The 18,889-nt window shown below is 46.8% G+C and overlaps 1 protein-coding gene across 3 annotated transcripts in view; it reads left to right on the top strand.

Moving 5' to 3' along the window:
• Positions 1-18,889, top strand: part of CMTM7 (CKLF like MARVEL transmembrane domain containing 7) — a 50,479-nt gene that overhangs the window by 23,148 nt on the left and 8,442 nt on the right. For all 3 annotated transcript variants that reach the window (XM_047099419.1, XM_047099418.1, XM_047099420.1), the window contains exon 2: positions 14,666-14,839. In XM_047099419.1, the coding sequence (XP_046955375.1) occupies positions 14,666-14,839 (174 nt within the window). The remainder of the gene's footprint in view (positions 1-14,665; positions 14,840-18,889) is intronic.

The raw sequence follows: 18,889 nt of genomic DNA, 5'->3' as shown, positions 1-18,889 counted from the left end.
CTCCTGGTTTGGGGGTTCGAGCCCTGCTTGGGGGCTCTTAGCACAGAGCCTGCTTGGGATTCTCTTTCCCTCTATCTCTGCCCCTTCCCTGCTCACGCTCATGGTCACGCGCGCGCGCTCTCTCTCAAATAAATACTTTAAAAAAAAGTTTTATTTCTTCCTTTTCAGTCTTTCATTTCTTTTTCTTACCTTATTGCAGCTTCCAGAAATATGCTGAATAGGATTGGTGAGAGATGATAACCTTCCCTTGTTCCTTAGGGGGAAAGCATACAGTCTCTCACCACTGAGTCTTAGATTAGCTGTAGATTTTTACGTACATGCCCTTTATCAGGTTAAGGAATTACCCTGCTATCCTAGTTTGCTGGAAGTTTTTATCATGAATGGGTATTGAATTTTGTCAAGTGCTTTTTCAGCATCAGCTGATACACATACCTGGTTTTTCTTCTTTTGGTCTGTTAATATGGTATCTACATTGATTTTCCAATGTTGAACCCGCCATGCCTCCTGGAATAAACTTTAGTTACTTGTTGTGCACCTGCATATTTTTATATATTGTTGGATTTGCTATGCTGATATTTTGTTGAGGGTTTTTGATAGCCTAGAAAGAATTTATCCTTAAGCTTACTCATGACCCAACCCACTTTCAGTCCATCCCTCTGAGACATTCACATACTAATAGTCTGATGTGGGTTTCTCTGAATCCTTGTCTCTCTTTCTCCTTTCTGTGATTGCTGTTCTCTTTGGCTTTGCATGTTTCTCACTTCTGCCCACAAACTCCCTTCAGAAACAGGATTTAGAAAGAAGCATCCGAGCCCATAGCTAGATTCAAGTTGGTTTGCCTCACCTTCCTGAGATCCTAAATGCCCTGCCACCAGTAGTGCCCTTGGAAGGCAGTGTGTTTGTGTTGGATGTATCCGAGTGGTCTAGTTCCCCATTGGCAGGTGCAGGAGGGGAGGCTTCGTGTAGGACACACCCTCTCTGCTTCCTCCAAAGGCACCCAGACAGGGACAGGAGCAGGGCCTCTTGGTGGAGACTGAAAGGCCCTCTTTGTCTTACCACCAGGTGGCTTTTGCGGCAGCACAGAGGACTCAGGGTCGGGTAAGGAAGGGGAAACGCAGGGAGCGGCTGGGTTTCAGCCTTCCGAGGTTATTTTTAATAAGTGAAGGCCAAGGGGGCGGAGGACTTTCTGAAGGGAGGTCTGTGTTTTCGCCTGGCTCTGAGATGACTCAGAAGTGAGAGATCAAAGGAGAATGCAGACCCCTGGGGAGGGCCTGCCTGACACCTGCCTTCTGAACCTGGGGTTGCAGGTCGTAGGGCGCCCTAACCGTGCCTTTGAACTGGGGACAGGGTAGCCAGAGGAGGGAGGAAGAAAGGGTGAGGTGTTTCCCACCCCCTCCCCCCCCCCACTCTTGCCTGTTTGAAGCGGGAGGTTCACCATGGGCAGGCTTTCTGCTCTCCAGAAGCACAGACAGCCAGAGGGCAGGCAGGAGAGGTCCTCTCTGGGAGGCCGTTCTCCAGAACTGGGTCAGAGAGCAGGAGAGGGGATAGCTAATGGCCTGCAGAAGCGGGGAGGCCTGGCATACTTTCCTTTAATCTGTGGTTTCGTGTGGGGAAGTGTTTGGACAGATGGAATTGCCAGCTCCTTTCCAGCATTTTGTCAGCAGGCTGAGGAATCTGAGGCAGCCACCTCCCTACCGAGCCAGCAAGAGCCAGCAAGGGGAGTTTCCTGTTGGAACTCACCAGCTGCGGGGACCTGGTGGTTGGAGGGGGGCCGGCTCCCCATATCATCATGCAGTCTGGTGCATCGGAGGCCACCTCCTCGCCCACCTGTCTCCTCTGGCTGGTGCCGAGTCTAGTCCTGAGTCTCTTCTCCCCCATCTCCGGCATGCTGTGATTGGATTAGTTTTCCAGAAATCCACTTCTGCCTGTGGCTCTTCTCTGCTCAGTAACCTTCACTGGCTCCCCATTGTCCGTCCATAATAACTACTCTCTCGGCCTGGAATCTGATGCCCACTCCACGCCCCTTTACACACATGTGGGGTTTGCCCAAAATGGACAAGTCGCCTAGTCCCAAATATGCCCTGGGCCTTTGCACCCCGAGGCCTTCCTTTGTCATGCTCCCTCTGCTTGGAAGCCCCCATTTTCTCTTCTCTGTATATTCAAATCCGGTCTCCCACAGAGCCCTCACTAAGGCCATGACTGCCCCTGCAGAGGCCATGCCTCACCTGCCTTTCCAAGGACCTTCCTTATAAATCACACCTCCCTGGTGGCATTTATCTCATTCTTTACAGTACTTGTGTCTGGGTCTGAGGCTCCTTCTCCTTTAGGACAGGGCCTGTGTCTAAGCTGTCCTTAACATTGTTCTCATCACCTGGTGACAGCACACTGCACTTAGGACCGTCACTATTTATTTAGGTTTTTTTAAAAATTTTTTTAACGTTTATTTATTTTTGAGACAGAGAGAGACAGAGCATGAATGGGGGAGGGTCAGAGAGAGAAGGAGACACAGAATCTGAAACAGGCTCCAGGCTGTGAGCTGTCAGCACAGAGCTCGATGTGGGGCTCGAACTCACGGACCGGACCGTGAGATCATGACCTGAGCCGAAGTCAGACGCTCAACCGACTGAGCCACCCAGGCGCCCCGACAGTCACTGTTTAAGAGCCACTGTGTGCTAAGAACTTCTCAAACATCCCATTTATTTTTCCCAACAAACCCCTGAAAGAACTTTTTAATACCTAGCATTCGTGAATGTTTACTAGAAACGTTCCAGTCTGTTCTAAATGTCTTGGCGCAAATCGGCTCAGTTAATCCTCATATCAACACTGTGTGGTAGGTTTAATTATCCCCCTTGCAAAGATGAGGAAACTGAGGCACAGAGCGGTTAACTGGCCCGCTGGTAATTGTGTTTGCTGAGTGAGAGGTTGCTGACCATGCTTTATTGCTCCCACTCAGCTCTACGTATTCCAATTGGGCACCAGCCTTTGGCCAACACTCAAGACTTCCTTCTCCACTCCTCACTGGGTACCATATGATGATCATACATCCTTAACAACTGTGGTTTTCCATTAGCGACACATGCTTACAATCCCTTAATGGTTCTTGTATACTGGCTTTGTCATATTTTATCCCAGACTAATTTCTTCTTCCCCAGGCTGGCACTTTTTTGGCATTACGCTGCCTCTGTTTTTAATCAAGGCCTCCCACACCCACATTCTCAAATTCAGCAGGCACTCACTTCTGGCAAGAGCCCAGGGCTGGATGCCAGGCTTCCTGCTGGGACTGGCCCCACAGCTTCTCCAAATATTTACTTCCCCAGGATAGCCTCCAAATTACGGAGTAGTTCCCCTGCATCACGGTTTCCTTGGGATCGTCTTTGGCAAAGTGGAAACCAATGTAGCCTTGTATCCCTTGTGCTGAGCACAAGGCTGCTACAAGGTTGATCCTTTATAAATAATCACTGAATAAATAACTTGATTCTTCTTTCCACTTTAAAAACTAGGCTTGGGGCGCCTCAGTGGCTTACTTGGTTAAGCATCCGACTTCGGCTCACATCGTGATCTTGTGGTCTGTGAGTTCTAGCCCCGCGTCAGGCTCTGTGCTGATGGCTCAGAACCTGGAGCCTCCTTCGGAATCTGTGTCTCCCTCTATCTCTGCCCCTGCCCCGATCATTCTCTCCCTCTCTCCCTCTCTCTCTCTCTCTCTCAGAAATAAACATTAAAAAAAAAAAAAAGGCTTGTCTAACTGGGAAACCAGGGAAACTCTAAAACCAGATGTAGGAGTTAGCTTTTGCTCTATGACAAGTGGTCATAAAATCTTTCCACATGTCTCCAGATGCCTCAGTTTCCTCATCTGTGGAATGGGGGTAGTAACAGAACTTACCCCCATGCCTAAGGAAACTAGCCATTTGCAGAAATAGTGATCATACCAGTATTATTTCAGTAACTTCTAAAAAAAAACCACTCATGTCCCAGCAGGGGCTGTTAAGCCCATCCTGCTCCCACCAGTCCTGGAGAAGATTCTTTGGCAGTCATACTCTTTTATTTTGTTAATCACGTCATCAGGGAACCTCTGGGAAACACTAGCTCCTTCTGCCTGTAAGACCATGGCTACACACGGAGGTTTTACCCATCTGATTTTATCCAGTTTTCTAGGATTTACCATCTTAAAAAAAAGAAAAAAAAAGAGCATTTAATATATTTTCTATGTTTTCCCATTTCTGAATTAATATGGTGGGTTGCCTTGATTCTAAGACTTTATTGACTGTAAGACTCACCACTGATTTTGGAATGGAGGGGCTGGGGGGGAGGTTAGATTACATACTAATCTTTTTTTTTTTTTTATTTTTTTATTTTTGAGACAGAGAGAGACAGATTATGAACAGGGGAGGGGCAGAGAGAGAGAGGGAGACACGGAATCTGAAGCAGGCTCCAGGCTCTGAGCTGTCAGCACAGAGCCCGACGTGGGGCTCGAACTCACGGGGACCGTGAGATCATGACTTGAGCCGAAGTCAGATGCTTAACCGACTGAGCCACCCAGGCGCCCCGATTACATACTAATCTTATGTAAATTACATTCCAATCTCAGCAGCATCAAGGCCTCTGTGCTTGAGGGAGGGCGCTGGGGGGGGGGGGGCTTACAAATTAGAATTACAGAAACACATTATGTTCACTGTTTGTTACATCCTTCTTTTGGGTCAAGCACAGAGCTGCACATGTGTTAACACATTTTGCCCTCACAACACCCTTATAAGGTACACTTGTAAGAATGAAGAAAGATGAAGAAATTGAGGCGTAGAAAAGTGAGGCCACGCAGCTGGAACGTGGCACCAGCCACTGAGCTGAGGCGGTTGGACCAAAGGCAAGCTGCCTTTCAGAAATATAACTGGATTTCTATAGAACAGAGCTGATGGCTGGAGTATCCACTCTCTTCCTATCTGTGGAAAGTCACCAACCTCTTTGGACTATACGAACAGCCATTCCTAGAAGCCTGATACTTAATCCAAGGAGGGGCAAAGGCCTGGTCCAGCTGACTAGGACAAGCACTGGTGAGTGAGTTCTTTCACTGACTGGGGCACGAGACCTGGAAGGGGATAATGGCAGAGGCCAGAAAAGGGATGGGAGTGAAGTGTTGGAGGAGGGAGAGGCCCCTTCAGTCCAGGGAACCGAAGGGCAGAGAATGCTTCGTGGGCCGTCTAGAACTGTATGGCACGGTAGCCACTAGCCACACGCGGCTATTTAAATTTAAATCAATGACGTTAAACGTTCAATTCCTCAGTCACGTCAGCTCCATTCCAAGTGTCCCGCTCTTGCTGTTGCCTGTCATATTGCGCAGCACGGGTAGACACAACATTTCCATCATCATGGAAAATTCTGTTGGGCACCTGACCCTGGATCCAGCTGCAGCAAAGACCACATTGTCCGCGGGACATAGGGAGATGCTGGGCCTGTGCAGGGGCCTGGTTGTGGGAGGTGACTGGTGAATAGGGGTGTTCCCTGTGGAGAGCGTGATAAGAGAGGTGGAGAGAAGGGTGCCCACTTGTAGGCTGTACCTTGAGCAAGGAGAAAGGCCCACCAGCGCGTCCCCAGGCTTGTCTGAGAGGGGCTGAGGCGGCTCTCCGTGCCCTCACAACAAACACTGTCATCTGAGGTGACCTGAGTGGGTGGCTTACTCACTGTAGCCTCAAGTCCGGCGCCCCTGGAGCACCTGCCTTTGCCTTGAGTTCCGCCCCCCTCCTTTTTTAAAAAAAAAATGTTTGTTTTTGAGAGAGAGAGACAGAGCACAAGTGGGGTAGGGACAGAGACCGAGAGGGAGACACAGAATCTGAAACAGGCCCTAGGCTCTGAGCTGTCAGCACAGAGCCCATTTGCTCCCATATTATTGTAGAGCAGATCTTCTACTGTGTTTCGTCTCATCCCTAAATATTTCAGTCTGTGTCTAAATTGCTGGGCATCCCATTCGCTCGCCATGTTGGCTTCTGCTCGGGCAGCCTCTCTTCTGCTTATGCCTAAGAGCAAAGCCCTGCATTCAGTGCTGCCTTTCTATAAACCCTGGAGAACCTGAGGGGGAAATGATTACAGAAAAGAAGCTGCCCCCAGCCCGCCAGCCATTTTTACCCGAAGGTTGCTGTTGAGAATCCAGCCTAACCCCAAGCTCAGGTCTGCGTTTACCACTGAAGGCCAGTGCACTGGGGCTGGGCACTGGGGATGCCGCAGGGGCTGAGTCTGGGTCCCTGCCCGTGTACTCACAAGTAGGCATACAGCGGGCAGAGGCAGTCTTGGCTGGGATATGAGCTCAATAGTCAGCTTGTCTCAAACTAAAGCTTTGCTGTGGCACGGTCTACATCTGGACATGTGCATGCAGGTTGTAATTCACACAGTTTCCCGATGGGCCCTTGCTTCTGGGTTTAAAGCGCCTACTTGTTTTAGGATGCACAGGATAAAAGTGAATCCTACATGTCTCACCCCACATATAAAAGTAGGGCCTCTCCAGAGGCCCTTCCTCCCCATCCATCTCACTCCCCTCCCGGGCATGAGTGAACGAGAATGCGGCCCAGCACAGTGCCTGGAACGTAGGTCTCAGGAAACGGACATCAAATTGCATTCAGTCATGTATTCATTCATGTATTTACCAAATATCCACGGACAACACGTGTACCATTCAGGGTTCCTGGCACTGGGGAAATAACAGTGAACAAAACAGATTAAAATCCCCATCATCGTGGGGCTTACATTCAGAGATGACAGACAATAATAATAATAATAATAATAATAATAAACAGGTAAAATGAACAGCTTTGCTGGGCAGTGATAAGGTCTCTGAAGCAAAATAACTGAATAAGTAGCACCTACAAATGATAAAATAATTACCTTTTTAGAAGCAGAATATAAAACTATATGTGCAGTATGAGCCAATCTTTGAAAAGGAAAAATAATACACATATGCTTTAAACATACATAGGTGGAAAGAAATCCTCCAAAATGCCAGGGGTGGTGGTTATCCCTGAGAAACGGGATGATAGGTGATTGTTCTTTTCTTTTTAAAAAAATTGTTTTAATGTTTATTCACTTTTGAGAGAGAGGGAGACAGAGCATGAGCGGGGGAGGGGGCAGAGAGAGAGGGAGGAGACACAGAATCCAAAGCAGGTTCCAGGCCCCACACTGTCAGCACAGGGCCCGATGCGGGGCTCGAACTCATGAACCATGAAATCACGACCTGAGCCGAAGTCGGACACTCGACCGACTGAGCCACCCAGGAGCCCCTGATTTTTATTTTCTTAAATAGATACTTGCATGAATTGATTTTCTGTAATGAACAGTGTTGATTGTACCTTTGAGTATCTCTGGTTTGAGCAGGAGACTTGACATGAATCCCATTCCTTACAGGCCATTTCTGAGTTGGAGCCCCAGAGCGCTGCTTCCAGCGTGAGGAAAGCTGAGGCAGAGCAGGACTTCCCTTCCATCATGCAGAGTCCCAGGCAACGTTCAGTGCTTGCTCCCAGGGGGTCAGGACAAAGGATTCAAGTCCTTGCTGAAAACAGAGACCAAAACCTGGGAGAGGGGGCTGTGAAGAGGAACAGGCCCTGTAGGCAGAGCAGTGCAGTGGTTGGACCTCAGGGCCATGCCAGGGGCCCAGCTGGTTCCTCTGCCTGACTGTGTGACTTTGAACAAGTTGCTTAACCTCTCTGTGCTTCAGGTTTCCGCGTGAAAGGACAGTGATAACAGTACTGGGACTGTTGTGAGGGTAAACTTGTTTAAAAATCGGAGAGTCCTTAGCTCAGTGCCCGGAGAGAGGAAGAGTAAGCACTCAGAAAGGGTAGTACCTGTCATTTGTAGAGCAAGTCAAGGAGGGCAGTGTGCTATCAGCGACAGTGACAGAGAAGACATGGCAGGAAGAAAACCACATGTGAAACAGAGAAGAGGTGGCTATGGGGACTGGATTCAACCTGCTGGCCAAGCCCCGTGTCCTTTCATTGGGTACGGTCCCCTGTATCCCTCCCCTCTCCCCCCAAAGCTCCGGGGATTTGTCCCTCCTCCGTTGGTGCCACCGCTTGAACTGGTCTCACTGAGGGCCAGCTGCTGAGCAGGAATGCAGTTCAGATTTCTCCAGAGCAAACGTTGAGAAAGTTCCTTAAAGAAACCTGAGAGGAAGAAAGGTGGGCGATGCCTCCCCTCCATGGAGGGGGCTCGTTCTTTGTAGCCCCTCCGGTCACCACCTTCTCACACGTCTCTGCAGGACTCCTGCTTGCTGACTTGGGAACAGACGTGATGACCCTGGGTGGGTTGGGTCCAAGCTCAAGGCTCTGAGACATGGCAGCCCGTCCCTCTGGAACACACTCACTCGTCACAGAGTCTTGGGAGTCTGGGTTTATGCTCTGGCCCCACCATCGACCATCCGTGGCAAGTGACCCACCCCTGGTCCTCCCCGTCCTCAGATGTGTGAATGGGGCACAGTGCTGCCTGGCCGTGTTTGTTGGGGGCGCTGCTGCCGGGGTGACAGGAGTTAGTGTGGCCTGCCTCTGCCAGTGCTCCCTTCGCCCCTCGGCGGTTTCCGTGGGAGTGAACTCCAGACCCTTCAAGCTACATCAAGTTCTTCTCAATTTCTTGCGATCTTTGGAAAACCCTGCGCATTCATTCCTTCTCAGCTTATCTCAGTTTATGGTGAAGAATTTGTGAGCATGTGGACGTGGGTGTTGATCTCTTCCTTTAGACCGTGAGCTCCAGGAGGGCAAGGACTGTGTCTGTTCCGCTGATGATTGTCGCTAGTCCCTAGCACAAAGCAGGCAGAAAATGGGTTTTGAATTGTCATCACCAGAAAGGAGAGTAAATTGGAACAAAAAGACCCACCCCGCCCATTCCTCTCTCTCTCCCCGTTCGCTTTGCCGACAGACATTCAGTAGCCAGTGTTCAGGCCGGGATGTCCTTGGGAGACGTGGCTTTGGGGCTCCAGGGCTCCAGCCATCACTGCCATGGCAACAGGACGCCGGGGAGCGTGCTGCAGCGGGCCAGCCTGTGTCCGTGCCCGGCTCAGACGCGTGAGCGGGGGCGATTGGTGCCGAGTGCTTCCCGTCTCTGCACCTCGGCCTCCTTGGCTCACGAGGAGCCGTGCCAATAGGCCTTTCCCTTTGTGGTTGAATCCCCCATTCCCTTTGGCATCTCCACGTTGTCTCAGTTGCCCTTGGTCCCCTCTGCTGACCCACTCCTCGGGGGAGGTGGCCGCCTACCACCCGCACATACACAAAGCCGCGTGTCCTCCCCTCCCCTGGTCATGGTGGGAGCAAGCGGCAGAGGACGTTGCTTTCGTTCGTGAAATTGAATCAGCCGCAACAGAGACTAGGAAATCGAGTCGGATACTGAAAGAGAAACAAACTAGAGAAACTACTACTTGCAAACAAACAAAAAAATTGCCGTTTCAGTTTGGTTCAATATAAGGACCAAACCACCAAGTTTGCTACATAATAAGCATCAGTGGTGCTTCTGATCCTTTCTGATATAATGATGTTTTTGACAAGTTGAGCGTTCCGTCTCCGTAGTCTGAGTGTGACCTGATGAACTTTGCTGGCCAAGAGCGGTGGTGACGTGGGCGACGTGATGTTGCCCAGGTTGCTGTCCAGGCTCTGTGGTGGAAAATCGATTAGGGACAGGGGAGCATGGCCTGGCCTCAATAACACGCTGAGAATGTTCTGGCTCCTTCACAAACCATACTCACCGATACCCTGGAGATCCTGGATACCAGACCTCCTGGGGCAGTTAATGAGTCCATCAGCCAACTTTGAAAGGTGTTAGCAGCCTCCAAAAGTCCTTTGTGCTAGGTCCCGAAGTGAAGTTTAACGAAAAAGCACGATTCTCTTCTCAAAGCGCTTGAGCCCAGTAAGGGAGGGAGATGTGGTTTTTTGTTTTTGTTTAATGCAATAGAGTGTCACAGAGCTCGCACAGAGGATGGCAGGATGACCCCAGAAACCATCCATTCACTCGGTGTTGAATTCCCTACCTATTATGTGCAGGGCACTCTGCTAGGAGGAGAGAGTAAGAGTGAAACCAGCAGAGTCCCTAGAGTAGTTGGGAGAAGGGTAGTAAACAAGGTGACCAACAAGCAAATACACATCTAACCAAACACCAAATAGGTTTAGTACCAATCACAGAGGTTCCATCAGAGAGAATACTGGGGACCCACCTGAGGGGGGGCAGCCCTTGAGGCACTCTGGGAGCCCAGTGTGCCCAGAGAAGCAGCAGAAACTGGGACCAGAACCTGCAGGTGGAGCTTAAGACACAACCCCAGGGCGCCTGGTTGGCTCAGTTTGTTGAGCATCCGACTCTTGATTTCGGCTCAGGTCATGATCTCGCGGTTCATGAGTTCGAGCCCCACTTAGGGCTCTGTGCTGACAGTGCGGAGCCTGCTTGGGATCCTGTCTCCCTCCCTCTCTCTGCTCCTCTTCCACTCACTCTCTCTCAAAATAAATAAAGAAGCATTTAAAAAAAAACCCCACAAAACCCAGAAGCTATAAAAAATGTGTAGATTCGACTGCATAAAAAATTTTAATTTGAGTAATAGAAAAGATAAAAACTAAAGGCAGCTGAGAGAATATATTTGCAATATCCACAACAGGCAATAGGTTAATATTCAGAATATAAATATCAAATCTATAATAAACTTATGAAAAGATATTCAGCCCACTAGTTATCAGGGAAATTAAGATTAAATAAAAGATATCATTTCCTTTCTTTTTAAATACTGATAATAATCTGTGTGAGCAAGACTCCCTATGCGGGGGAACTCATCTTTCTTTTTTTTTTTTTTTTTTTGGATAGCATTTTGGCAGCAAATATCAAAATCTTGCCTGTGAATATGCTTTCACTTCATAATTTCACTTCTGAGAACCTTTCAGAAATGTACATACATGCAGAAAGCAGCTTGTCCAAGAATATTCTTTTGCAGGATGATGTGTACTTGCAAAAAACTGGGGATGTGACAAATGCCCATCAGTAAAAGATTGTGTAAGGTGGTACTTCCTGACCAGAGGGGGTGCCCCCCCCGCCCCCCCAGGATCTTTGCCAACATCTGGAGACATTTTTGGTTATTGTGCCTGGGGAGGTGCTTAGTAGCACCTGGCATTTTGTGGGTGGGGGACAGGATGCTGCTAACCGTGCTACAGGACAGTCCCCACCAAAAAAGTACCCAGCCCCAAATGTCAGTAGTGCTGAGGTTGACAAATCCTGGGTCAAATAAATCCGCAGCCAGTTGGAAGAAAAGGGTAAGTCTATACGTGTGCCATTAAAGATCTCTAAGACATGTCATTAGCTTTTTTACAGCTTAATGTGTGATTTTTATAATACAAGAAAAGAAAACAGCAAATTTAAAAAACCACTAAATGATCAGTTCTCCCCAGAGGCAACCACTGTTACCGGTTTCTTATGTGTCCTTCCAGAAATAGTCCCAGCACAGACAAGCATATTTGGTTTTTAATAAGCTGTAGGTATTTTGCTGCATGGTTAGATTCAGAAACTCGTGCATTAATTAGCCGGATGCTAGCGGCCTGCACCTGACGACCCCTGACATAACGTTTTTTAGGTTATTCCCCCCCGCCTCTTGTGTTTTCAAGGGCATTTTTATTTTTGGATACAGAACAAAACTGTGTGCTGGGGTTTGGGAGGGTGGGAAGGAGCCTATAACCAAAAGGCTGATATATTGGTGAGTGAAAGGAGGACGCAGAGGAAATAAGCCGGGCGAGGGTTCTCTTGCACGTGGGTGTCAGTGAGGTTCCACAAGGGCTGTTTGGTGGTGCTGACCCGGGGGGGCTTTAACAGGGAGGTGGGGTAAATTTCCTCCCACCCCAGGGCAGAATTCAGCCAAAGTTAGAAACATATCAAATCCCTCTTCTGCCGGCCCACAGCCAAGCAGAGTCATTAATGGGCCTCCTTGCAGATCCAAGCGCACTTTGCAATCACTGACTCGCCCCATCTCTGACTTTTTGAACAAGCCTGGCTTTCATCTCCTGGGCTTTTCCAGAAAAGCCTCTTAGAATTGGGTCTGAGACTTTTTGATGTTGGTTTTCATCAGCGACTTCTCTTTCCTCTGCTTGTCTTCCTGGCTGATACATTATTCCAAGGTCAGGATAAAAACCCTTGCAAGAAGGTGGGGTTGGGTGACCTGCCCACATCCAGCCCGAGGTTCTCGAAACATAAGGTGTCTGGTGCCATCTTCAGCCAGATGCAGGCGTGTTCAGCAGACCAGACTCCGGCAGGAGCACAGGAAGACCAAGCCTCCTGAGGGAATGTTCCAGAGCACAGACTGCAGGCAGCAGGTGGCAGGGCCCCCGAGACCACCGGAGGCTTCTGCTGCCCAGCTCAGAAGAACGCTTCTCCTGAAGCCTGCCTCTTGAGTCTTCTCCAGAAATGTTCCATCTTAGACTTCAAAATGCTTTTTCTTCCTTGAGGGACACCCACCCAGACTGAGAACCTGAGGAGGCTGCCTGGCGCCTGCTGTAGAGTTAAGACCAGGATGTTTTAGTTCCAGAGTTGGGGGTGGGGGTGGAGAGGCGGGGGTGGGTGGGGGAGAGGGACATTCATTTCTCCCAAGTGATGTCAGCCTGTTTTGGGTGTGAAATTTAAACCCTCTGTTGCTTGCTTTCACAAAAAATCATCTCTTCTTTCTAGTAAGCATTTTGATAGAGTCAGAAATGACACAGTTTGGGGGAGAAAGGGGTGGTTTCTAATCTGAGATGATTCTGGGGATTCTGAACAGTGCCACAGCCGGTCTGTGAGACCCTGGCTTTGAGTTGGGGGTGCTTGCAACATTACCTTTAAACCTCTGGATGTTTGTGTTAGATATTTTATTTTCAACTGTCAATGGCAGTTTGATATAAAAGGACAAGCCTTTATCAGAGGAGCTGGAGAGCACAAATTACTCCTTTGGACGGTATCACATTGAAGTTACTCTACACAGAATCACGTCTGCCTTCCAGAAGCCTCCCAGCCTTCCTTAGCCCTGAAGTCAGAACTCCTACTTCAGTTTGTCTCAATTCTGCTGTGGTGTTTGATTTGCTTCTCTGGCTGGAAACAAGAAGAGGTCTGAGGGGGCCGTGGTTGGGGTGGGGGAGAATGAACACCCCAGGGCGTTTTCTCCACCATGCTCTTGCTTGCTCATTCTCCTGCTTCACCTTTCTGGCTGCCCCCAGAGTATCAATCTAGAGGATTCAGGGGTCTGCATCATTTGCAGAGGTTACCTGCTGGCCTTAGAAAAGTTCTGAAAAGTTTGGTGTCAGATCTTTCTTTCTTTCTTTCTTTCTTTCTTTCTTTCTTTCTTTCTTTCCTTTCTTTCTTTTTTTAGAGCTCATTAGCTGCAATGCTGGCCATTTAAAGTAGGGATGAATGAATTATTGGGCAAAAAGGAAGCTTTTAGTTGCATGCATTAGTACATACCATGTGCAGTCTAAATGTGATTTTCCAAAGTTGGGATTCCCAGAAGAAGAGCACACGGTAGGTAGGTGGCATTAGGCCAGTTGAACCGGGTTCGGGAAGTCTTACTTTACAAGCATGTTTCCCAGAGAGGTTTGCGATGGTTTGCGGTAGAACGATAATGTCCTTCCTGCTGAAGGTCCTCGGCCCTGGGAGTTCGTAGAGGAAGACCTGCCCGGACCCCTTTTGTTCACTGGGAAACTCCCACATCTCTGTGTCATCATGGGAAAGAGGTGACTCTGTCACAGATGAAGAGTTGTACAAATTATTCTAATCTTTGCATTCAGTTAAGCACAAAATTGCCTCTTCACCCAGGAATCACGCCTCATAATCCTGAATTCGCTGCATTTTAAGGCAGGCCTTGAACGCCCCAGTGCGGGAGGGGTCAGCGCGAGGTGGGGACACCCATAGAACGGGAGGCCTGCAAATGGGGACTGATAATCAGCAGAGCCCTGGCGAGATCACGCATAGTCCCGAGTGAAGCAGAGCTCCCCTCGGAGCTTTAAAACAGCCTCGAGGCATGAATCATTCTATTACCAAGGCTGGCCGGCTTGAGAGGAACCGAAAAAATGAAAATTACTCCTGTTGCTCATTAGCAAAGGGGAATATGCAAATGTCGAGGGTCCCTCTGCACACCGCTGTTTGGATTTGACAAGCAGAGCACTCTCTTCATGCCAGAGTCTTTCCCAGCCTTCGTATCTGTTCGGAGCAGTTTGACAGGCGCTAGAAATGAGGGGCTTGAGACAATAGAGCATTTTTCACACCACTTGAACCAGTGTCAGATACATTTTGTGATTTGATGCTCATCAGAGACTCACATTTTCTTTCTTTCTTTTTTTTTTCCCTTTTTTTTAAAGCCTGTTTATTTTGAGAGAGAGAGTGGGCGCGCAATCAGGACGGGGACAGAGAGAGAGAATCCTAAGCAGGCTCTGCACTGTCAGCACAGAGCCCGATACGGGGCGTGAACTCACGAACTGTGAGATCCTGACCTGAGCCGAAGTCGTTCACTCAACCGACTGAGCCACCCAGGTGCCTCGCGACCGGCATGTTTTAAAGGCTAGCACTATGGGAAAGTGCACTTTCCCAACCTTGCAGCCAGTCTGTGAGGAAATAACCTGAATCGCAGCGTTTCCTCAGTGTCCTGTCGTTGTTTCTTCCCTGGGTGGCCGTCCTGGCTGGGCGTTTCTCTGATGTCCCTGTATTTCTGTCCCAGGTCACTCTGCTGATTGCCTTCATCTGCGTGAGGAGTTCTGTGTGGACCAGGTACAGTGCCTACAGCTACTTTGAAGTGGTCACCATCTGCAACTTGATAATGATCCTCGTCTTTTACCTGGTGCATCTCTTCCGTCTCTACCGCGTGCTCACCTGCATCAGCTGGCCCCTGTCGGTAAGGGAGTGGCCTGGCCCGATTCTGGGCACCCAGAGGTCAGGGTATTAGCTGAGGCACTGAGACCCAACAGAATCCGTCCCATCTGCGCCCCCCGGTGTCCACCTGCTCTTCCTCCGTCTCTTCCTGCTGTGGCCCTGCACGTCCCAATGTCTGCCGGACATCTCTGCCTGTGTCCTGCTGTGCCTCCTGCCTCAGTGTTTATTTTCTTGAGTGGCAGGAAACGGGCCACGTGTGTGAGTTTGGAGGAAGAAGCTCCTAAAGGCGATGGGGATTTATACTGTTGGGAGTACTGAATGGTAAGATTCATCAGCTAAAAGGACCGGCAGAGTCCGAGGAAAGATTTCAGAAGTTTCCAGGATTTTTTTCTTTCCAGTCTGTTATTTAAAAAAAAAACTTTTAAATGTTTATTTATTTTTTGAGAGACAGACAGAGCATGAGCAGGGGAGGGGCAGAGAGAGAGGGAGACACAGAATCCGAAGCAGGCTCCAGGCTCCGAGCTGTCAGCACAGAGCCCAACATGGTGCTTGAACTCATGAACCGAGAGATCATGACCTGAGCCGAAGTCGGACACTTAACTGAGCTACCCAGGTGCCCCTCTATTATTTTTTTATAAGCTTGGTTGACATATACTTCACGTGCTGGACAATTGCCTATTTAAAGTGTACAGTTCTCCAGATTTTGCTATCTTCCCAGAGTTGTGCAACCATCGCCATAGTCAATTTTAGATCATTTTCCTCGCTTCAAAAAGAAACCCCATATGCTTTAGCTGTCACCTCCTACCTTTCATCCCCTCCAACCTTAAGCAACCACTAATCTACTTTCTGTCTCCATGAATTTTCCTCTTCTTGACATTTCCTGTAAATGGAAGCATATGTGTGGTCTTCTGTCACTGGTTTCTTTCACCTAGAGTGTTTTCATGGTTTTTCTATGTCGTAGCATGCGTCAGTACTTCCATTTTTTTTAATAGCCAAGGAATATTCCATTAAAAGGATATACCACATTCTGTTTATTCTGATGGACATTTGGGTTGTTTCCACCTTTTGGCTATCATGAATAATGCTGCTGTGAACATTCACGTACAAGCTTTTTGCGTGGACGTGTTTTCATTTCGCTAGGGAATATACCAGAGAGTGGAATTGCTGGTTCCCGTGGTAACTGTGTTTAATTGTTTGAGGAGCTGCCAGACTTTTTTCCAAAGTGACTGCACCATTTTATATTCCCATCATCAGTGTAGGAGGGGTCCGATTTCCCCACATCCTTATCAATACTCGTCATTTTCTCACTTTCTGATTTTAGTCACTCTAACGAGTATGAAGTGGTATCTCATGATTTGCATTTCTCTGATGACTGTTGATGTCAATCATCGTTTCGTGAGCTTTTTGGCCATTCATGTATCTTCTTTAGAGAAATGTCTGTTCAGATCCTTTGCCCATTTTTGACTAGGTTGTCATTTTATTACCGAATTCTCAGTCTTTTGTATATTTTAGTTAGAAGTTCCTTATCAGATAAATGATTGGCAGATATTTTCTCCCATTCTATTGGTTATTTTTCACTTTCTTAATTTTTTTTTAATGTTTATCCATTTATTTCTTGAGAGAGAGAGAGAGAGAGCACACGAGCCTGGAGGGACAGAGAGAGAGGGAGAAAGAGAGAAATGCCAAGCAGGCTCCGCACAGAGGGGCTTGAACCCACGAACTGTGAGATCATGACCTGAGCTGAAACCAAGAGTTAGATGATCAACTGCCTGAGCCACCCAGGCACCCCTAGTGTTCACTTTCTTGATAGTGTTCATTAAAGCACAGGTTTTTAGTTTGATGAAATCTAATGTAACTACTTTTCTTCTGTTAATGATATTTTTGGCATAAAATCTTAAAAGCCAGGGGCGCCTGGGTGGCGCAGTCGGTTAAGCGTCCGACTTCAGCCAGGTCACGATCTCGCGGTCCGTGAGTTCGAGCCCCGCGTCGGGCTCTGTGCTGACGGCTCAGAGCCTGGAGCCTGTTTCCGATTCTGTGTCTCCCTCTCTCTCTGCCCCTCCCCCGTTCATGCTCTGTCTCTCTCTGTCCCAAAAATGAATAAACGTTGAAAAAAAAATTAAAAAAAAAAAAAATCTTAAAAGCCAAACCCAAGATCATGAAGATTTTACTCTGTGTTTTCCTCTAAGGAGTTTCATAGTTTCAGCTCTTACATTTAGGTATTTTGTCTATTTTGAATTAATTTTTTGTGTCTGGTGTGAGGTAAGGATTCAACTTCATTCTTTTGAAGGAAAGAATACGTTGAAATGTAAATATCCAGTTGTCCCAGCACCATCTGTTGGGAAGACTGTTCTTTCCTCATTGCATTGTCATGGCATCCTGGCTGAAAATGAGTTGACCATAAACACATGGATTTATATCTGGTCTCCCAGTTGCATTGATCTTACCACACAGTCTTGATTGCTGTAGATTTGTAGCCAGTTTTGAAATTAGGAATTCTGAATCTTCTGTTTGTTCTTTTTCAGGATTGTTTTGGAGTTTTGCAATTCCATATGAATTTTAGAATCAACTTTTTAGTTCCTACAAAATGTCAGCTGGGATTCTAATACAAACTGCACTGAATCTAGAGATCAATTTGCAGAGTATTGTCATCTTAACATTAAGTTTTGTGACCTAGGAACATGGGAGGTTTTCCCATTTATTTAGATCTTCTTTAATTTCTTTCATCAATGTTTTATAGTTTTCAGAGTGTAAGTTTTGGTGCATTTGGCACGGGGGAACTTAAATCTGTTTCTAAGTACCTTATTTTTTTTATGATATTTCAAATGTAATCATTTTCTTAATTTCATTTTTGGATTGTTCATTCCAAGTGGATAGAAATACAAGTGATTTCTATATATTGATCTTGTATCCTTAACCTTGGTGAACTCATTTTAGATCTAATAGACTGTTAGTGGATTCTTCAGGATTTTGTAAATACAAGATTGTGCCATCTATGAGTAGAGATAGTTTTATATTCCTTTCCAATCATTTTCTTATCTTATTGTTCTTATTCAACTAAGAAATTAGTTGAATATTGAAGTGGCAAGACCACACATCGCTATCTTGTTCCTGAGCTTAGGAGGAAAGCATTCCATCTTTCATCATTAAATATAATGTTAGCCATGGATTTTTACAGATGCGATTTATCAGATTGAAAAAGTTAATTTCCAGTCCTCCTTTGCTGAATGTTTTTTTTATCATGAAAGGGTGTTAGATTTTGTCAAATGCTTTTTCTTAGTCTGTTGAGGCAATCGTGGGTTTTCCCCCTTAATATTCTTCTAATATAGTGTATTACATTGACTTTCATATGTGGAACTAAAGTTTGCATCCCTGGGATAAATTTTGTTTGGTCATGATATGTAATTCAGTTTATATGTAGCTGGGTTTGGTTTGCTAGCATTTTATTGAGAATTTTTATATTTGTATTTGTAAGAGATACCAGTGTGTAGTTTTCTTGTGATACCTTTGTCTGGTTTTGCTATCACTGTAATACTGGTCTCATAGAATAATTTGGGAAGTGTTACCACCTCTTCTATATTTTAAAAGAGTTTGTGAAGAATTGGTATTCTTATTTAACTGTTTGGCAGAATTCTGCAGTGAAAGCATCTGAGCCTGGGTTTTTCTTATGGGTCATTTATTATTCTTATTAATACAAACTCTACTTGTTTTAGATTTTTCAGATTGTTTATTTCTGCTTGAGTCATTTTCAGTGGTATGTTCTTATAGGAACACGTCTGTTTCATCTAAGTTTTCTAAGTTACTGACATACAATTGTTCAAGTATTCCTTTAAAATCATTTTTACTTCTGTAAGGTCTGTAGTGATGTCCCCTCTTTCATTTCTGATTCTGGTCATTTGAATCTGGTCATCTTTTCTCTCCCTTTTTTTTTTTCTTGATCAGTTTTGCTAAAGGTTTGGCTGTTTTTTTCATCTTTGCAAAGAACCAGTTTTGGTTTCACTAATTTTCCCTATTGTTCTTCTGTTCTCTAGATCATTAACTTCTGCTCCCATCTGTTTTTCCTTCTGTCTCCTTG

This window comes from Lynx rufus, unplaced genomic scaffold (assembly GCF_022079265.1).
Source record: "Lynx rufus isolate CCGP_SWC_20201006 ecotype Redwood Valley unplaced genomic scaffold, mLynRuf1.p SCAF_5, whole genome shotgun sequence".
Taxonomy (NCBI): domain Eukaryota; kingdom Metazoa; phylum Chordata; class Mammalia; order Carnivora; family Felidae; genus Lynx; species Lynx rufus.
The sequence above is the reverse complement of the archived record's forward strand: the minus strand, read 5'-3'. Positions and strand labels throughout refer to the sequence as shown.